The sequence below is a fragment of the Hirundo rustica genome, chromosome 9 (genome assembly GCF_015227805.2).
Source record: "Hirundo rustica isolate bHirRus1 chromosome 9, bHirRus1.pri.v3, whole genome shotgun sequence".
NCBI lineage: Eukaryota > Metazoa > Chordata > Aves > Passeriformes > Hirundinidae > Hirundo > Hirundo rustica.
This window is the reverse complement of record NC_053458.1, coordinates 11,780,205-11,800,881: the sequence shown is the minus strand read 5'-3', so window position 1 is coordinate 11,800,881 and position 20,677 is coordinate 11,780,205. Positions and strand designations below refer to the sequence as shown.

At 37.8% G+C, this 20,677-nt stretch overlaps 2 protein-coding genes across 5 annotated transcripts in view; one reads left to right on the top strand and one right to left on the bottom strand.

Moving 5' to 3' along the window:
• The window catches only part of ZZZ3 (zinc finger ZZ-type containing 3), a 57,444-nt gene extending 38,214 nt beyond the window's left edge, over positions 1–19,230 (top strand). For 3 of the 4 annotated variants that reach the window (XM_040073176.2, XM_040073175.2, XM_040073177.2), the window contains exons 4-13: positions 2,342–2,480; positions 3,874–4,021; positions 4,103–4,221; positions 4,521–4,592; positions 4,765–4,866; positions 5,851–5,946; positions 10,037–10,189; positions 13,035–13,169; positions 15,685–15,785; positions 16,156–19,230. In XM_040073176.2, the coding sequence (XP_039929110.1) occupies positions 2,342–2,480; positions 3,874–4,021; positions 4,103–4,221; positions 4,521–4,592; positions 4,765–4,866; positions 5,851–5,946; positions 10,037–10,189; positions 13,035–13,169; positions 15,685–15,785; positions 16,156–16,300 (1,210 nt within the window). In that variant the 3' untranslated portion in view covers positions 16,301–19,230. The remainder of the gene's footprint in view (positions 1–2,341; positions 2,481–3,873; positions 4,022–4,102; positions 4,222–4,520; positions 4,593–4,764; positions 4,867–5,850; positions 5,947–10,036; positions 10,190–13,034; positions 13,170–15,684; positions 15,786–16,155) is intronic. The other variant, XM_040073178.2, reaches the window with a different exon arrangement.
• A 16-nt stretch (positions 19,231–19,246) lies between these two features.
• The window catches only part of AK5 (adenylate kinase 5), an 83,275-nt gene continuing 81,844 nt past the window's right edge, over positions 19,247–20,677 (bottom strand). The window contains exon 14 of the mRNA XM_040073180.2: positions 19,247–20,620. Coding sequence (XP_039929114.1) covers positions 20,510–20,620 — 111 coding nt within the window. The 3' untranslated portion in view covers positions 19,247–20,509. The remainder of the gene's footprint in view (positions 20,621–20,677) is intronic.

Below are 20,677 nucleotides of genomic sequence, written 5' to 3'. Positions count from 1 at the left end.
TTTGAATGATCCTGACATCCTTGTGTTTTTACTTAATTCCATGAAGACCACTTCAGTGAGGTCACATGAATGTTTTAATGAGGGAAGTAACTGAAGTTGTATATTCTTGGGTTTGTGTTACTTTTCCCCAAATGTAAATTCATCTCTTTCCATTCCGACTAAATTATTTAAGGCTACCTCATTAAGATGATTTCTTTCTTCCCTTTATGTATGTGTATCATCATTAAATTATCGCTTCATTTAAATCTCCAACATTTGGTTGCTTTTTACTTTTATGTATTTACGTGTTTTAAATGAGATTATTACCTTTTTTTCAATTTCATTTAGAAAATCAATTGCTTAAATACAGTTTGAATAGATGAAGTGAAATGGCTCAAGAAAAACAGTGTTAAATACCTGCCTTTTTCTTACATGCAAATCTGTGTACGCTGCTGAGCCTTTGCTACTGCGGCTCTCTTAACACAAGTTTGGGCACCTGCTGATGGAAGCAGACTTTTTGTTGTCCAGAGTAAATCCTCTCCCCAGGTATCCTTAAGCTCTTCTGTGTTGTCACAGCTGCATCTACATCGAGGTGTTGGCATCCTGCCTGTTTGATTGCCCTGGAGCCTCCAGGGCTCAGGAGCTGCCAGCCCCTGCGCTCACACGTGCCGTGTTTAGGGTCTGAGTAAAGATCTTCATCCTGTAAGCCTGGAGGAGCCTGAGCTCTGCTGTTGTCTCAGGCCGGTTCTGATGTGCTGTCAGCACTTCTGTAAGCTGTTGCTGGAGGTAGTTTTTCGCCTGCTGAAGAATAGCCGCATTAATTATCTCGCTTTATGCCGAGTTATTTTGATTAGAAGAATCTGGAGCACTTTCCCAGTAATGAAAATATTCAGTACTGTTCATTATTAATGGCCTATTAAACAAGCATTTTAGATCTTGGCTCCATGTAAACCTGAATATGTGCAGACAAATGTACATAGTAATAAATTCATAACAATCTTGTCCTATTGTTTTTAAACAAGCTCTGTATTTTAGTTTCAAACTTCAGAAAGTATAGCTGTATTTCATGTTTGTAAATGTTACATTTGAGTGGAAAGAAAATTACTTTTTCTCATGGAGAGGCAGCAGTTTAATGTCCGGGAAGAAACTTAAATATTTGAAGGTACAAAGCCTGTATTTTGCCTTAAGACTGTTTACTTCTGTCCACTTAAAGCCTTAGCCAATTATTAGTGCAGTCAATTGAACAACTTGAATTACCTCAGTAACCTCTGGATCTTTTCTGTAGTACACATGGAATTCATTGTGCCAGGCTTGTCTTTATTTTAGCAATAAGGGAACAGAAAGACAATTTACTGAAATACTGCAGCAGTAAACATCTCTTACCTGATTTTAGTATGTGTATTTTGTATTGAACTAAATTACAGTTGTAATAGTAAATGTCAGAAAACATTGTCATGAAAAAAGTTAATACATAATAATTTGCAACAACGGGGGCCACACGGGTAGCTACGGGATTTCAGAGACTGAAGTGGGCAACTGTAATTTTAAAGCTAATAAAAGGTATTAAATGTAGTTAACTTTTTTAAAGGCTGTGTTAAATGTTATATGACTTCCTGAGTCTGAGATAGCTTTATGGAAAACAGTTTGGAAAGCACACGTTACTGGGTACAGGCAGACAGTGCCATCAGTGACGCTCGAGTGTGTCTGTTAAACAGACACCCCAAATTGCGTGGGAATCCGGGGTAGAGGAAACTCTGACATTTCATTCAGCTTCTTTATTCTTAAGGGGAATCTGGCTTGAATTTATGTTGCAAATTACTTATTCCTTGGTTTGTTATTATATTTCAAAGGTTACTCTCACGTTCTGCTCTAAGGTGGGGCTTCTACAAAATGTTGTGTTTCTGAACAGTTCCTGTCCAGCGTTTGGATGGTGGAGTGAAATGTTAAAATTCTGTGGTAGCCGCTTGTACTGGGGTGGAAGGAAGCTGAAGTGGAACAGAAATTAGCTCATTTTGTTTGTGGTATTTTTAACTTTGTAAGCAAAGCCTGTTGGTTACAGCTGTTGAGAATATGAATATAGGTTGTCCCTGATACCATATTGTTTCTGCTGCTATAGAATTTACATTTCAAGGAAACCACTGGAGAGTTAAATATATTTTCCCTTATGGGTTTATATAAATTTGTATAGCCTTGAAATAAATTTTATATATTTTTTACTATAATTCAGTTAAAATGTTCATGGAATGGTTCAGATAAGCTATGAAATCTGGTAGGTTCTGGTAGATAACCGTGGCTAGTGTTTAGGTGGGGGGTGTCACTTGTAAAGGCAAATGCAGTGAGATGTTTTCCTTTGTCTCTGTAGTTATCAGAGACTGTTACAGACGATTGCTGTACTCGAGGCTCAACGTACTCAAGCAGTTCAAGACCTTGAAAGTTTAGGCAGACACCAGAGAGAAGCACTGAAAGATCCTATTGGATTTGTGGAAAGACTCCAGAAGAAGGTATTTCTGTGGACTTTTCCTAAGTCTTACTTGGATTTTCTTTTTAATTACTAGTAATTCAGCGTCTATAGAAATTGAAGAATAGATATATATACTTATATTAAAATTTTGAGCTTAAAATCTTTTCACTGCTGAGCAAAAATAGCTTTTTGCTTTCTTACTAGATCTGTAAGACATAAGTCTTCAATGATTTTATCAGACATGCTTCCTTTCCTTTTTTCTTTTTTTTGGTATGTAGAAATGTAATAGTTAAAATTCTAATTATAGTGTAGGTATTTTAAGGCAACTTGAAATCTACAGGTGACTGGAAGTAACAGATCAAAAAATTCTAATTTTTCTCAATTGAGAAATGAAATATGCTTTGAGTGAATTTGGTGGGGTATGTTAAAAGAGCAGGAAATGTAGTCTGTATTCCAAACCAAAAGTGAACACTAGAAAAACATATGTGAGTTACAGATAACAGAATAGAATATTGTCTGATAGAGGAGAATCCATTTCTATAAGGAAACATTTTCTTTTCAAGCTTTAAAAAACCCTGTAGTAACAGGAGTAGTGAAGAAATGTTTTCAGCTTGAATCCTGTATCGCTGTAGCATCTACCACTGGCAAACACGGTTACTTGTAGTGTGATAGCAACATGTATTGCGGTGAAGAATGAAGTTACGGTTCTCTTTTCCTAGGTTTGTAGACACCTAGGTCACATGTAAGCCCCCTGGTTCCAGTAGTTGTCTTTCTTTTAAATTTTGAGATGGGTTAATAGCATGCATGATGTAAGATTGTTAGATTTGATAGTCATTTTATGGGGAAATAGTAATGACAGTTTGAAGTGCTCTGGTGTATTTTTGTCCAAAAAGGACCAAAGGAGTGATAGTCTTGCAGTTGACTTTTAAATAAAGAGGTGAGCTTTGCAACAGTTTTGTTCTAGGCAGAAGACAGCAAAATCAGTGCAAAACAGGCATAAATTTCTCTGATGGGAGGAGTTGAGGTGTCAGGTGATGAAACTCTGAATCTGTTGAGTTTCTGGGTTAAGAAAGGTGCACATCCTGAGCTAATGGTATGTTTAATAAAGGACAGTCAGAAACAGGATATTGAAGTGTCAAACACATGATTTCAGCTGTGAAATGCACACTTTAAAGATTTATGCTCAATAAGCCATCATTGACCGTGCCGCTGCATATTTTATATGCACTGTTGTGTATAATTCTTGAAAGTTCTTACCGTCTCTTCAAAACAAACTGTGCTGCATGGCACTTCAGAAATTCTGGTTTTCCATTCTTCTGTCAAATAAAAAGCAGCATTGGGTTTTGGAGCATTTCAGTATTTGTAGGTTTTGGTTTGGATATAAAGGGATTACATTAAATACTGTTTTTTACTTTTCATTCTTATTTTTTCAGGTTGATATGGGTCTTCCATTTCCTCAGAGAGTTGTTCAGCTCCCTGAGATTGCCTGGGACCAATACACCACTAGCCTTGGAAACTTTGAAAGAGAATTCAAGAACCGAAAACGTAACAGTAGGAGAGTGAAGCTGATTTTTGACAAAGGTAAAAGAAAGTGGGCATATGTTACGAGACAGAAATGACCAGTGTGGAAGTTCAATAATTCTTCCTTTGTGTTGCTTACAGTAGGTATCCCTGCAAGACCAAAAAGTCCTTTGGATCCCAAGAAGGATGGAGAGTCTGTTTCGTACTCTGTCTTGCCTTTAAGTGATGGTCCAGAAGGTTCCACAAACAGTCGTCCACAGGTAGTTGTTCAAAAGGAAGGAAAAAAAATTACAAAGTAGTCATTTTGAAATTTCTTTTCCTCTTTTAAGTATGGAATGTGAATATTTTAACTGTTGCTTCAGGTGACTGTGTTGGTGATGACATGACATTCCTGTACTCAAATCCTATAACTAAACTTCAGTTTAAGCAAATTTTGTTTTGAAGTCTCATGCTTTGGTTTGGTTTTGGTTTAACTTAAGAAGGAAGAGGGTTCAAATCAATCATCCCAGCTATAATTCTTCTAAACACATTTTCCATTTTATGTCCTGTATTTGAGCAGATGATAAGAGGGCGACTTTGCGATGAGACCAAACCTGAAACTTTTAACCAGCTGTGGACTGTAGAGGAACAGGTAACAGGAGACTCATCAATTTTGTACCTGTGGCAGCATACATCAGCATAAAAGTAATTTGTGTAATAATGTTTATAGCACTTGGGAGATCAGAGTCGCATGTATTTAGATATTTGACAACTCCTAGCTGTACTAGGAAAAATGTATTTATTCCTTGTCACTGTTGATTTAGAAAAAGCTCGAGCAATTGCTTTTGAAGTATCCACCAGAGGAGGTAGAGTCCCGACGGTGGCAGAAGATAGCAGATGAACTGGGAAATAGAACAGCAAAGCAGGTAACATGGAAAACACTTGGAGAAGTAATCCCTTATCTTCACTTTTTTTTTTTTTTTAATATCAGTAAAGAAGCAATGTGTTTTCAGTAATCACTTTGTCTTAAGAATGTAACATCAGGGCCTGCATTTCACCAATAGAAGTGTGACTCTTACACTGGATCTCAAATACAGAATGTTAAATGTGCCCAAACCCCATGGCAAAGTTGCCGAACCTAATTGTTCATTAGATCTTGACAACATGAATTTAATTGTGTACAGCAAGCATAGTGACACCAACTGTGCTCAGACTGAGTTACACTGTGGTGTCCAATTTCCTGTACCCCAGTACTGCAGAATGGGCAGACACGTGAATATCACAGGCTGAAGAAGGACACAGATGAGGAGACACCAAGTACTTCTGCATCTGACTTGTTGGAATTTTCCCCCTAAAATGACAGAATTTCTTAATTTTGACCAGAAGTAAAAAATGCTGAAGTTCTGTGTTTACAGTATTTTAATTTCTTTTATTTCATTTGCAAGCTTTCAGATAAAAATTTAATTAAGTACTTCAGTATACTCGATTACCTCATTTCTGCTCATATCTGTATTTCTCCACATCTCAAAAAATAGGCATGCTTACTTATTTCATAAATGGAGACCTACTTTCTGTGTGCTGACTATGGATAATGTATCTGTTAAGAATGAGTTTAGCTGCAGCAGGAAGCAAACTACTGAAGTTCTTTCTATCACAATTTTTGCAAAATCTTCTGCGTATATTTTTAAAGAAAGGTAATTTTTTTTCTCTGGAAGCTGTCAGAGCATCTGGAAATAGTACAAATGCAGCACTGCAAGATAAGTACCAATTAGAGTAGTCATCACAAGGTAGAATCCAGAGCATTTATTTTCCTGGTATTCTGAACCAATGTAGCAATCCTGGCAAAACTTGGAATGAAGACCAGTTACATTTCATTTGATACTGAGTTGTTGCATGTTGGTTTTTTCCAGGTTGCCAGTAGAGTGCAGAAATATTTTATTAAACTGACTAAAGCTGGTATTCCAGTTCCAGGAAGAACACCAAACTTATATTTATATTCCAAAAAGGTGAGACAATATTACAGAATCCTGTGTTTCTGTTTGCATTTATGTGCAAGTTGAGTCGGAATCATTAATACTTTTAATAGATTAATAAAGTTACTTAATGAAGTAATTCTTTTCTTTTGCCAGTAGCACTCTGTAGTGAGTTGGGTGTTAATTCTGGTTTCACGTTGACAGCTCTTGGGGATGTGAAGTGTTCAAATTGCAGGCTGAACTGAGGGGTAGAATGATGGTCTTGGGCTACTTCTTCCTCATTTGTAAGCTTACTATAACTGATCAGGAAGTGATCATGAAAGCCCTGTTGGAAGAAGATTAGGAGCCCTATAATTCATATTGTACAGTAATCTTCTAATTAATAAAACCATTGAAAATTATGTATACCTGAGCATGCTGAATTAGCTCAAGCATAGGCTTAAGACTGAAATGTCCATTAAAATACAGTGCTTTTCTCATCTTGGGATGGATGAGGAAAAAATATAGGCCCAAAAAAATCTTAATTTACAAAAGCAAAGACTAAATTTCTGTGCATATCAGTCACATTTTTGATTTAAATAATCTTTAAGGTGCTCTTGGGTAATAATAAGGTCTGTAGATAGTGAAAGAGGGACAGTCTCAGGTTTCATGGGGGTTTTATTTGTTGGGTTTGGGGTTTTTTGTGTTTCCTCAGTATTTGCAAAACTTCTTCAAAGCCCCTTACAATGGTGTTTTGTGGAGTAACATTACTGGTTTGCATCCAGGTGTCCATGATGTTTTCTCATAGATAAGAGAGTAAACTTTCCACTGATTCTACAAAAAGGCAGACTTGCAGATTTCTTTGAAAGATTGGAAACAAAAGTTGCTGTCCACAGGTTGATAAAAACATCTACCACAGTTTGTGTGTAATGATTTAAAGTGTTACACCCCTTTAGTTGTCCCGTATTCTCTGAAGTTGCTGCAAACAATAAGTGCTTGTATTGGAGCCTTTCCAGTTTGCTACCCATCATGGAAATACCGTTTTACCAGAGTTTTAATCTACTATTGTGCTCTATGAACAGAGGCAGGGAAGGTGGAGACATGACTGTCTGCCACCTTGTCTATTGGAAAAGTGCTTTCTGGCAGAAGAACCAAAAAAACAGCTGGAAACAGTGATACCTTAAATGCTGTGGAGATTCATCTGTCAGAATTCCAAATTACTTACACAGCTGGGTTACTTTCTGTACTACAGTAATGCTGTGTGGCCGATTTCAACAGGCGTTGAAAATTATAATTGTTTGGGTTCTTTTTTTCACTCTACTACTTGTAATTACCTTGGTCACATCTTTTGTTCTTTCCTGTTAATTTTGTTTGGAAAGACCATCATTACAGAATGTGTGAAATTGTCAGGCAGAAAATCAGTGTATTTGATAAACAGTGGGATTACTTGGTCAGTGTGGGACCTTTTAACTGTATTTTTCACTAATTTAAACTGTGGTCACACCGTGGACAAAACCCAGTATAATTAAGAGTGAAACGTATTTTCTGTAAAACTTTTAACAATCTCATATTGCAAGGGTAATGATCCCATCATACAGATTTTTCTTTGGCTTCTGTCTGGAACATATCCAGTACTTTGGTCAGTTTTTGCAGTGTGATTCACATCCTTATTGCCAGGTCACAAGAGTAAGGTCGTTCTGCCCTGGTTTGTACTAAGCAGCATCTCTGTGTTACATTTGTATCCTGTGTAAGAAATAGAGCAGATGAAAATGTGTGTGGAGAAATTGTGCTCTCAGCCTGCTGATAGAGCTGTCTGCTTAGAGCACGGATTGACAGCACCATTCCAGGTTAGTTACTCCCAGGTCTGCAGTGGAGATAGAATGTGGCAGAAAGGAAATGCAGGGGCCAGTGGGAGCCTGGGTCATGCCTGTCCTACTTTTGATATTGGGTACTGTAACTGCAGTGTGTCTGCTTTATTGCCTGTAGTAGAAGTATGAAAACTGGATGCTAATACTTAAAGCGCATACTTACGGGAAAATAAAAAACATAGATATATTTAATGTAAAGATCTGTGACAGAAGGGATGCTTCACAAGAAAATACTTGCATTTCTCCACAGGGATTGCTCAGGATGCTTTTTAAAAATGGTACTGGAGAGGTTAGAAGCCTGTTCAGTCTTTGAAGATCTTGATGAAGTTACCTTGTATATCTACTCATATGACAAATGTCTCTTGTAACTAATGATACAGGAAATTAATCAGGGTGTATCAGTTTCTTTTCCTGTATAACCATTACCTACTGCTGGTGAAAATAAAACTGGATCAGAGATTTAGGACTCTAGTATTCAGTTCTTCAATTATGGCTTATCATTTTCAATTTAATCCTTATATAATATCATTAGTGCATCTGCTTTTAAACTTAATCTGGAGATATATTTCCCACAGGGAAAATGATCTTTAACTGTCTGCTTTTAAGTAGTATTTTAGTTCATTCTTCACCAAAGGATGAGAATTCAAATCCTCAGTTCAATTTGTAGGTCACAGCAATGTTATGCATGGCAGTGCTGCTGTATAAGCATAGGCACAGTTTTCCTTTCCTGACTCCAGATCTAGTATTGAATGCAGATCTGTTTTCTGTTAACAGAAAATGTAAATCACCGTGTCAGCTCAGGCTGAAATAGCATCTAGACATGGACGTATTTTAGAGAGGTTTGAAATCTCAAGGGAAACCATAAAAGCACCAAAGCACAGGTAGCTGGTGATTATAAGGCAGAAAGTGGAAAAATTCAACACAATAGGTATAGTACATTAGTCTTAGAAGAAATCCTTTTCTTTTTTGCACTGCAGTAGCTCTGCAGATCAGAGGTACCACCTTCCAGTTCTTGCTACAGACTTCATCTCTTCCATGAAGATGGAACAGAGCTAATCTCAGTTCCTCCTGGTACTTCTGTCTGCACAGATGCATTCCATCTAAATCATTTGTGTCATCTGTGCCTTTACTTTTCAAACTGTGCACAGCTGTAAGATAATGCTGCATCCCTCCTCAGAGGTAAAGGGTTGTACTATAATATTTTAGGTTTGTAACTGATATAGGAAGCTTTGGGGATAAAAGCTTGTGCTAAAAAAGCAGAATGTACTAAGTACTAACCATTGCAGGTATTCCTTTTGCTTTAGTTGTATGAGCAGCTAGGTACTGTGTAAAACAATCCTCTCTTTTATGATTGTCAGAGAAAGCACTTCCCATGCATACGTTTTTGAGTCACACCTGTAGGGGTTTTTTTTAAGTCAAGGAATATAAGTTTTGACATTAAATGTCAAAATGCTGGTCTGGAAAGTAGCTAAGTAAAGGGTTGAGTCGGTTTCATTCACCCCAAATTCTTCTTTTTGATATTTAATATTCTCCCAACGGGGATTAAGTTATGGGAGTTGAGTGCCTTTAAGTAACCTCTTTTAAAACTGGAATGCATTCTGCACCTTCAGATAGCATTAAAGTTGAAAGTTTCTAGATGTGCAGTAATGGAGTAATTTATTTCATCAAATGTTTTTTAAGTTCCTTTTTCATGCCATGGCAATGAAAACCTTTAGAGAGCGGTTCTTTCTAACTCTTAGAATCCTCTTTTTATTGCAATGAATTGCTTTGTCTCTCCTGCACCAGGACAATTGCTCTAGACTTGGGTTTTTTCCTAAAGCACAAATACAAGAAGTTGATAAGTGTCAAGCATGAACCTTTTGGCTCTTGGACCTGTGCAAAATTACTTCCTTGCTTTGTCTCATACACTCACTGCTGGAAGTTTTTTATTATTTTTGCTCTCTGGTCCTCAGTCTTCAAAATTGTAACAGCCTTTACTTTCTGTTTTACTCTTGCTGTCAGCCTCACCTGTTTAGGTGCTCGGGGTTTTATGGTGAGGGCTCCTTCTTGCTGCATTTTTACCAAAGCATTGCACTGTTCATTGGATTCCACCTGATATGGGGGAGAACAACTCCGGCGGTGGGAGGCCACGATACAGAGATATAAATATAAGTAACTGGAAACATCACAGATTAATGAGTGCAAAAGAACAAATTCCAGGCATAGTTTTGTCAATGAGGATTATTTAAATAATAGCCAAGGAATGTTTTTAAAAATATACCATTTTTTCACTGTAGTCATCAAGTAGACGGCAACATCCTTTAAATAAACATCTTTTCAAACCTTCAACTTTCATGACATCTCATGAACCTCCAGTTTATATGGATGAAGATGATGACAGATGCAGTTTTCACAGCCATATGGATACTGCAGCAGAAGAGGAAGTATCGGTATGTCATTTAAATTCGTCAGAGAATGTTTTGCTTGCTGTCACTTTGACCTTGTTTAGTGTTTAGAGAATCAGGCATCTTCACCATTAGATACCATCAAGTAAGTATTAAATTGTAAGATTTATGAGCCATTTTGAAATATAAATACATTATTAATATAACAGCCTCCAACAGCAAAGAATTTAGACCAAATCAGGAAGGAAGTCTGTAAGTCATAAACAGTTTTGTCCTGAAATATCTTGAAGAAGTTTTAGTTGCATATTTTTAGTAAGTGATCTGGCATGAGAGAGGTTTGAAAATCATGTAGATGATAGAGTTGGGATTCTGGTTAGGGATGTGTTTTAGAAAGGTTACATAGAGCCTGGTAAAATTCAAATGCTATTGGCATCATTGGGGTTTTTTTATCTTCTACTGGCTGAATTAATTACGAATTTTGTAAAATCCACTTCAAAGTGTGAACTAACAGTGAATTGTCAATCAGCGAGCATATTTATGTATTCTTAGAGGCAAATTCTAGTAGACATCCTAACCCAGTGAATTGCTACATCATGGAGTGTGCTACTTTCCTAATTTATCACATGCAGTAATACAAGAAGAATTTAGCCATATGTTGTTCCCATTTCCATACAGAACTGTAGAGGGACTATATCCTACTGTTTGGGAGCTGGGCAAGTTTCAACAGCTGGTGTGAATCACTGTGATTTTCCTTAGACTGAAGAACCTGACTAGTTAATTGGGATTTTTTGGGTTTGTGTTTTTGTTTTTTTTTTTTTTTGTGAGCCTAGTGACATCTTGTGTGTGAAAACCTCGTTGCATAACACCAGTATTGAGGCCACCCACTCTAAGTCCATTCATCTTCTTTACTGACTTCTTTGCCTGCACTGCATAGTCTTCCTTAATTGTTACATTTACTTACCTATTTCCCAGTCTTAAATCCCATCTTTACTCGTGTTCTGTATTCTCTCTGTGATGGTCTTTCAGCTCATCTACAGACATTCCTGATAACTTTGCATATTCCAATAAGAATCTTAGAAGGCCTGGAAAGGAAAATGCTTATTAGAAGAGATGCAGTGCAGCTGGTTTTGAGCTAACATGCTTTTGTTCTGTATTGTTTTTAAATACATACTTTCTAATTGTTCTGAACAGTTTTCTGAAACATTTTGGTTTTGCCATGGTGCCCTAACTCATAATTAATGTGGGCACCACGAACCAACTGAGATTTATTTTTATAAATAAAGTTGCAGTTTCACATTTCTGCAGTGATAATAATGCTCGTGTGCCACACGCACACAGAGACTTTTTTTAAAATTTGGCATAGTCTTTTCTCCCTTCACTAAAGTAACATTTCCAGATAGAAACAGTTCTGGCTTTCAGTAGGGTAAAAGGATACAGGGGAGCTCAGTTACCAAAAAGATCCCCACAATCAATGCAAACTAATAGCAATTTGGAAGCAGAAAGGGAGAGCAAAATATATTCAAAATGAATGGACAGAATTCTGTTCTAGTGCTAAAAGTCAGATCTCACAGTGACAGTCGCTGTCTTGGAGAAAAATACTTTGTGTCATTTAGCAGAAGAAAAGCAGTGTAGCAGGAAAATCAGGTTTTCTTTGATTTCACGGTGGAATTACCACATGCTTTTCCTGTGTAATGACAAAAAAATTTGCCTGATTATTACCAGTCATAACTATTCCTGAAAAATTATATTTTGGTATAAACGAGTCATTTTCAAGTGAGGACCCACTATTCCTAACAGAGTTAATTGACTTTTTCAGTTAGGATCTCTTAATTTTGCCAGTAGTCTAATTATTCTAGAACACAGCTATTAATTATTCCAGAATGAATTGTCCACACAGGGAGCTATTAAAGCATACTTTATTCAGTACACAGTTATTTTGGGATTGGCAGCTTTTCTCAGAAAAACTTGGGAGATTTGCATGGAAGGTGAATCCCTGTTTTATAGAAAAGAGAATGTAGCTTATCACTACACAACTGAATTGTGTCATTTAACCATAACTTTTTCTGATAGTTTGCAGCCTAGTCCTTTATATAGGTTCATAACTGCAATTAAATAATTGATAAGGCCTTTCAGAAATGTAGTAAAGCCTCTTTTCCCTCACTTGCTTTAATAAACGTACTAAATAATACAGAATCTTCAATCTTCACATATTCATAAAAAGAAACTGAAATTGCACATTCAGGCTACATTAGAAGAATTTTAATCACTATTTGTAGTTTTAGTTTTTTTCCCTACCTGAAGGTTCCTGTCAGTGTAGGATTTGAAAACTGCCCTACATCAGTAAAGACTTGTCACCTTTGGAAACAGGTGACATCTACCAACTACAGCTGCTACGATAAAATCATTACCTTGAAATGAGCATCTGAGGTAGAATTAGAGCTTCTGTCCTTTGATAACAGATCCTCAACCTACGTTGAAGGAAACTGTGTGAGAAAAATCAGAACTCACGTGTCTTTGGCGAAGATGTCTGCACTGGCCTGTAGGGAGACAAACTGCCTCATAATTTATGAAAAAATAGTCTGTTTTTATAAACTGTTAAGAGACAGTAAAGGGATAAAGGGAGTTGGAAAATTCTGAAAGTTCTACTCTTTCAGTCATGGCGTGGTGCTTCTCATTGCATTTTATTCTTACCAGTAAAGGTGAGAAGTTAATACTGGGTATGGGTGTTATGGTTTTAAAAAACATTTTTTCAGTATGTTGGGATATATTGCTATAATTTTCTTAAACACTGTTAATCATACATAGTGATTTATGGAACAAATACATGTCTTACTTGTTACTGTATTCCTACAGTAAGAATATTTTTCTGGGTTTTTTTTACCTTGAACAGGATGAAGAGAGTATTCCAGTAACCTATCGAGAGTTACCCGAATACAAAGAACTGTTAGAGTTTAAAAAATTGAAGAAACAGAAACTCCAGCAGATGCATGCAGAAAGTGGGTTTGTGCAGCACGTGGGATTTAAGGTGAGTGCAAGAGGTGTTCTTCTGTTGCTCACTGGAATGTAGAAGCTTTCCAAGGGAACGTGGTTTGAATTTCCTGAAAAGATTTATTTAATATTGCAAGTTTGGTTCCATAGTTCTTGTTCACTGAGTCTGTTTTCCCTCGTTTTCTTTAAGAAAAACAGCCCACATAATTCAGTCTTTGTGGTAGCTCAGCTTGCACTGAATGCTGATGTTATGAGGATATTGAGAAACATTCTGTCTTTTTCTCACCACGTTATGCAAATAGATCTTATATTAGAGCCTTGTTAAATCAGGATAGAATTCCATTTGACACTACATTCTGTTTTGACAGTGATTCATTATTAATTTTCTGATTATGAATTTGGAGTAATTTTTCCTCCACCTGAGGCCAGAGAAGGGACAGAGATTTTGGATAAGAGGAATAAATTAATATTTTTTTCTGCTTTGTAGCAGCTTCACAGTCTCATCAAGTGATAACTGATAGAAGTTGAAGCAAGGACATAAAACAATGTTTATATAAATTAAGGAAATAAACATTAAGTTAAACTGATATGTTGTCCCAGTAACAACCATTAATAGGCAACATGAAAGAAAGGGCATTCTCAAAATCTTATTTTCTGGTTTGCAAGGGATTTTGTGTCTAACTGGTTGCTGTAACTGTTGGAACAGGGTTTTTTTTTAGTGATACTGAGATAGATTTATTTTCTAATACCCATTTACATAAGAATGCAAGGATAATTCACCTCATGAAGGTTTAATCCAAATTGTCTGTAAAATTAAGATAATTTCATCAGTCGATACTGACAGATTTAAATTATTAGACCACCAAGGTGCTTCTTATTTTTGTTGGTTTTAGTTGGTATGGTATGTTTGGTATGTCATTTTGTGGGGTTTTTTCAAATTAGCATTTTCTTCCCCTCAAACTTTGAGACTTTATTCAGGCAAACCAGACTTTAACAAACTGCTTCATCTAGATGAAGTTATTCTGAGAAGTAAATCAGCATTACACAATGTCAGGCATTTGAAGTTTGAATGTTTCTTTGCATTTGAGTTATGTATTTGCATTTGTACTATGCATTAAGTAAGCTGTGAAATCAGGTGATTATGGACTGCTTTCCCTCAGGAAATTTGGTCTGCGGGCTGGACTGACCTCACCTAATAAAGCAGCCATTGAGAGCAGTTTGGGTTCTGCACAGCCTTTGGCCTCATTTACTACACATTATTCAACCTGTGCTTTGAATATTGAATTATTGAATCCCTTGTGGGCTTTTTGTGGCTTTCAGTGCCATAATATCCAAGCAATTTGCAAATACTTCTTTTCTTCGTTACAAATTGAAAAGCATGGTATTTCTGTTTCACAGGGCAGAGGGGAGCTGGAGCACAAAAATTAAGGTCAAGGCTTTCCGCTGTCTTGGTTCTCAAATTCAGATAACTGGGGCCAATTTTTCAGTTCTAGCATTATTCTGAACTTGATGTTTTCAGAGAACAGCTCTTGGGATGCTTGGTCCCTCCTCATTCTCAGCCCTGACATGCAGAAAGCCACCTGTGGCCAGAAGGGATGCAGCTGTGGCAGATCTGTGCGAGGTGTTGGTAACCCTGAGTGCCTTTGTGGTGGCAGGAGCAGCTGCTGCGGCAGCGGCTTTCACAGATGCTGAGACAGAACTTAGGTTCGGGTAGATGGAGAGGATGAGCAATGGGAGCACAGGCTTGTTTCCCACTTTTCCTTTTCAGTCCTGTCTCTGCAGCACTCTTCATAGTTCAGATTTTTGAAAAGCTCTCCTTGCCTGCAAGTCCCATTTTATTGGTTTCTTTTTTTTTTTATCAAATATTTTTGCATTTCTCCCCCTCTTCTATAGCACTGTGAATTTTTCATCTAATCTTACACGGTTTTGTCTTTAGTTTTTTTCTCTTCATGCTATACTCTTGCACTTGCTCAGTTTCAGTTCCAGACCTCCATTTCCTTCTCCAAACATGTTATTCCCCTTCCTTCCCAGCACTCTGGCTTTTAGTTCCAGCCCACCCATGATGTGTTTCTACATTTCCCGAGTTGGAAAGTGCATCAGTGTCATCCACAGCCCCCCAACAAGCTCTGCTGGCCTGGCCTTTCTGCTTCTTTCTGCCATGAAAGGCTGATGTTCCACGTGGCTGGGCTCGTGTGAAACATCACGTCCTTGTGCTGTGTGACAGCAGTTCTTGGAGCCAGCTGAGGATGGGAGTGTCTCCAGGCAGGGCTGGCTCGCTTTTCTCAGCAGGACAATGCCAAGGTGCAGCGTTTGAGGAGGGAAGCAAGGCAAAAGCTTGATGGATCCCCAGGGCTCTGGAGGCCTCTCCTAGAGAATGAGGACTCCTTTATCCACAAATACCTTGTGGTCCGTGGTGAGGAGGATTCAGCTGTGTGGGCTGGCAGTAGCACAGGGACACACAGAGGTTTCCACGAGGTGAACTGGTGGGCTCTGTTAGCAATGGAAGTGCCTCCAGGTGCTGTGTTCTCAGTGCTCTTCCATCTGCTCCACAGTGTGATAACTGCGGGATTGAACCTATCCAGGGTGTTCGGTGGCACTGCCAGGACTGCCCTCAAGAAATGTCCCTGGATTTCTGTGATTCCTGTTCGGACTGGTGAGCAGCCTGTGCTTCTACTTGTGATTTGTCATTAGATTGAATCTCTCTACTGCATAATTGCTACGTAGGGTGGAAATCTTTGCTCCAGCACAGGACACATACCCTGTGTTGAGCAAAGTGGAAGATAATTTAGCCTCTTTTTGTGTGAGATACATTTTGTAAGCAGATTCTGGATGTATAATTTTATTTCTTTGAATACAGTGGACAGATAGCTTTGGTATGGTTAAATAGGAGGGGGAATTAGACTTTATGAATGAAGTGCTATCCGATTTAGTATGAATCTGTTCATATGATCGCTGTTTCTGAAAGTTAAACATAAGGAAAGTATTTGACTTTTAAACTGTTATCTTTTTTCTTTCCCTTGCAGTCTGCATGAAACAGAGATTCATAAGGAAGATCACCAGTTAGAACCTATTTACAGAGCAGAGACATTTTTAGACAGAGACTACTGCATGTCGCAGGGCACCAGTTACAATTATCTTGACCCAAACTACTTTCCAGCAAATAGATGACATGGGAAGCAGATCTACCATCTTGGGTTTACTATCCTCTTTGAAAAATAACAATGGCACCATTGTTAATTCTGTGCACATTTTGGAAAGACTCTGCTTTCCCTGAAATGTCACTCACAGCATGACAGCTTCCTGGGTGTACTTGTCAAACTACAGCTTTGAGCTGTCATGGTTCTAGATCACTGAACAGCAGCTGAACATTCCTAGTGTGCAGAAGGTTTCACTGGGAGACTTTTCTTTCACCACATTAGTCACTTTTAGGTGGTGAATCTAAACAAAAGAAACACATACAAAAGGGTGAGCCAGAAATGAGAGCACACATTAAAGACAGAGTAAATTCCAAAGGCTTTGAAGAACTTGGTTATAACGAGATCCAGAGGAGATGAAGTATTTATATAAAAACAGTTTAGTAGCTTGCAGTTTTGTTGTGAAATAGTTTTCAGCACAGTAACTGACTTCTTTAGGCAAGGTTTTAACCAATGACAGTGTTTGCTTCTAGGCTGTACTCTAAAAATACTCACTGTCTCGGCGATGGTTGGCTGCGGGCCTTTATTAAATCGGAGCTGCTTAATCATGTTGACCTTCAATTTTTAAAATTTTTTTTTAAAACCACAACGAACTCTATTTACCAACAGTGAAGCACTACAGGGGGCAACCGTGGCATTGCTTCCTTAACCAGCTCATGGTGTGTGAATGTTATAAAATTGTCACTCAGATATATTTTTTAAATGTAATGTTATATAAGATGATCATGTGATGTGTACAAAATATGGTGAAAAGTGCCAGTGCTAGTAACTGTGTAAAGTCTCTAATACTCAACATTTACTCCTTTAAAATAAATTACACAGCCTTCTGCCTCTGTATTTGGAGTTGTTCGTGCAACTCATCAAAGAAAACTGCCTAATATAAATCATATATATGGTAATAATTTTTCCTCTTTTGTAGTCTGCACAAGATCCATGAAAGATTGTATTTTTATTACTATTTAAACAGTGATTAAATTTAGCCTGAGCAGTGAGCAAGGGTTCACATGCATTCTTTTATACTGCTGGATTTTGTTGTGCATCATTTAAAACATTTTGTATGTTTCTTCTTATCTGTGTATACAGTACGTTCTTAAATAATGTTCAATTGTCAGGAGAACTGTGAGAAATAAACTATGTGGATCCAGTCTGTTTATATATAGAATGCTTGCTGTGACTTCCTTTCTGTGTAGTTGTGACTCTTTAAGCGAGATGGAAAGCGTTTCCAGGCCGTTCGGATGGGTCCCGCCAGACGCCCAGCGCCGCCTCCGCTGCTCCGCGCCCGGGCCCAGGCGGCTCTGCACGGCTCCGCCCGGCACGGCTCCGTTAGCATTCCAGTGCTCTCCTTCCTCACTCACAGACTTCTCGGTCAGGTCACAGGAAATCCAGATTTTAGTAGCCTTGATACGGTGTATAGCATTGTTTGAAAAGCTTTGTAATTATTGTGACATATTTTACTTAATATATTTTTTATTGAAATGTATAGCTTGTGATTCAGAACCACTTGATTATTTTATAACCGTAATAGACTTCCAGTTGCTTTGAAACTAGAATACTCGGAGCAATTAGCTAGGAAACAAACGAGTTTGACTTTAAAAGGTGGCAATAAGAAGGATAATTGGCTGGCTGCACCTAGTAACATTGAATATAAATTGGTCGGTATTTTTGCAGTGACTTTAGGTGTAGCTATTTTTTTGATTCAGAAAAAAGAATTTAGACATTTAATCTATTTAGAAGGTAATACAATACAGTTACTAAAACACTGAGCAAATATCATATGTAAACTATCTCACATATCTCATATACTTAGATAAATTTAATAAACCTTAAAACAACACCACAAAACTCACGTGATATATTCTAGTTTTAATTGGAAAAGATACTGCTCTGAGAGGCTTTCTAAGACCATAAAAATATGCTTTCCACATCATTCGTGGTCTTTACAGGAAACTAGAGTTGGTGAAGGTGTATTAGGAAGAGGATCTGTGGTAACAATCATTTTCTGACAAAATTATGGGAATAAGAAAAATAAATTAGAGAAAATACTCAGTCATCAATTTAGGATAGCTTGGAAAGAACAAAAGATCTTGGTATCCTTGGAACAAGGTTGGATAATTTCCAGTCTGAATCACCCAAGAAACAAGTATCTTGGATAAGTCCTATTTTATTGAATATGTATAAATATTAATGTTTCCCTATGCATGCATATACAACAATTTCTCCTGCATACATTTTGAACGTATGCAAATAGGTATCTAACGCACATACACCAAATCAAGCATGGGATTTTTTGGTTTTTTCCACAGAAAAGACAGAAGAAGCAGGAAGAAAAATTAAACTGAAAGTGTTATAGGTAAAATATTTTTTTGTAATTCAATTTTAAAAAACCCCAACAAACTAGCAGCTGATTGTTGCCTTTGTTCCCATCCTGCACAAGTATGAGACTCCATACTTTATAACTTCTACTGTAATTAAATATCATAGAAAATACTCCAGAAAACCTACCCAGATGAATTTGCATCTTCTTGGTAACTGCAGAGTACTCTACTGTTTGAAAGAAGCGCCTGCAGCAGCAGGTGCTGGTACTGCCAGTGCTGCTGCTGCTCACTGGCACTGCCCCGAGCTGGAGAAGCACCCCTAGAGCACCAGAGGTAAAATGTAGGCTATAGAAGGACCCAGGGAAGAAGGAACATCCAGGATATGAAGGATAAGAACATAAATAAAACAGACCCTAAAAAATAATTGCATTAGCATCTACAGGGCAAATGCTAAGGAAGAAAAGGAAACAGAAGGATCTGCCCTGACTGGAAAAAGGACATACTCTGTAAGCATGCTGGTTTGAGCTATATTTTCAAGTCATGTACTGTGCTTTGAAAAGGATTAAACCCACATATACTGTAACAGAAATCATTGCTCCTCGTTGTTGTACATGTTTTATTTGTATTATGTCTTCATTACAAGAAAGGTAACTTTAAAAATGCAAATCTGCTGCATAAAGTACACCTTTGACAGTACAAGCAGTCATGCAACCCACTTTCACTGTGAATTCGTCCAGTAGTTCCAGTAAGAGGATGCAGTTACTTTACAGGAATGTCAAACAAGCTTTTATTTAGCTGTCAGTATTACCAAAAAAACTCCACAATATTTTAGTTAACCTAACAGAAATACATTAGCACTTTTACAGACTTTTTTGCAGCTTACAGATAAATGGCTTACTAAAGGTGCAAGCAACATGAATCAAATAATCCCTGACATTTTCCTTTTTTTGGTTTCCCACCCCACCACACCATCCCAAGGTTTGGCAATGCCAGTACGAGACAACAGATGATGATGTGAATTTTGCATTTGAAATACTTCTGAAGTGTAATTCAAAGATGAAATGAGATGTTCTGGCTCATAACCAACTTTACATAAGGACTTTAATAGCTCTAGCACAACTGCTGTTAATATGGATCATTACTGGATTGCACATTTAACTACACAATACAATCATCATTCTCAGCTCACACAACTGGGAATCAGTTATAAAATCGTAACATTCCCAGCAGAAGACAAGACTGTCTCAAAAATGGTGTCTGCTCCCCAATAATGGATTGACAGACTTCCACGACATTCAGCTGTATCTTCAATGAATTTTTCTTCTTGCAGCGGTGTTCTGGGGATGTGTGAAAAGTTTATTTTAACTTGTAACTTGACTAATTCCAGCTCCCTTAGAGCTGCAGGTTACAGAGAATAGGTTTCAGTCACTAAAGCCCAAGAACAAGCTAAGTGACACCACAAAAATTAATACTGTTAATTAAAAGAAAATAATAATGGGAAACCTGTATGCAATAACCCTAATGTCAGCCTGCTGGGGTGGGTGGAGAGCTCCCTGCTGGGCAGGCACGGTCCTGTTCCCCATGGAATGTGTGTGACCATGAAATACAAAACCAGAGCTGCTGCTCACCCTGCTGCTTTTAACCCGTGAAGAGCAAACACCCGAGAAAACAAAATACAGTTCTTAGAGTGGGGTTAGCATACAGAGCACTTTTCTTTTGAGTGTGCTGTCAAAACAAAGATTTCATCTAGAGTGACACGCCACATACACAAATTCCAGATACCTCTCGAGGAAGCAGCACTGCTTTGACCAGCAAATCATGGCTGTGGGGTGCACGTGGGCAAGGCTGTGTACACACCTTACACTCCTTTACTGCATTTCTGGTGGAAAAGAAAATGCTGCTTCTTCCTTTTTCAGAAAAGAGTCAATTGTCTTGCAGATTTCCAGGAAAACGTCCTCCTGTGTTCCTTCTGCATCAACCTGTGAAGCAGGAAAAAAGTCAGGTTTTGATCAAGTCACACAGTATTATCTCAGAAT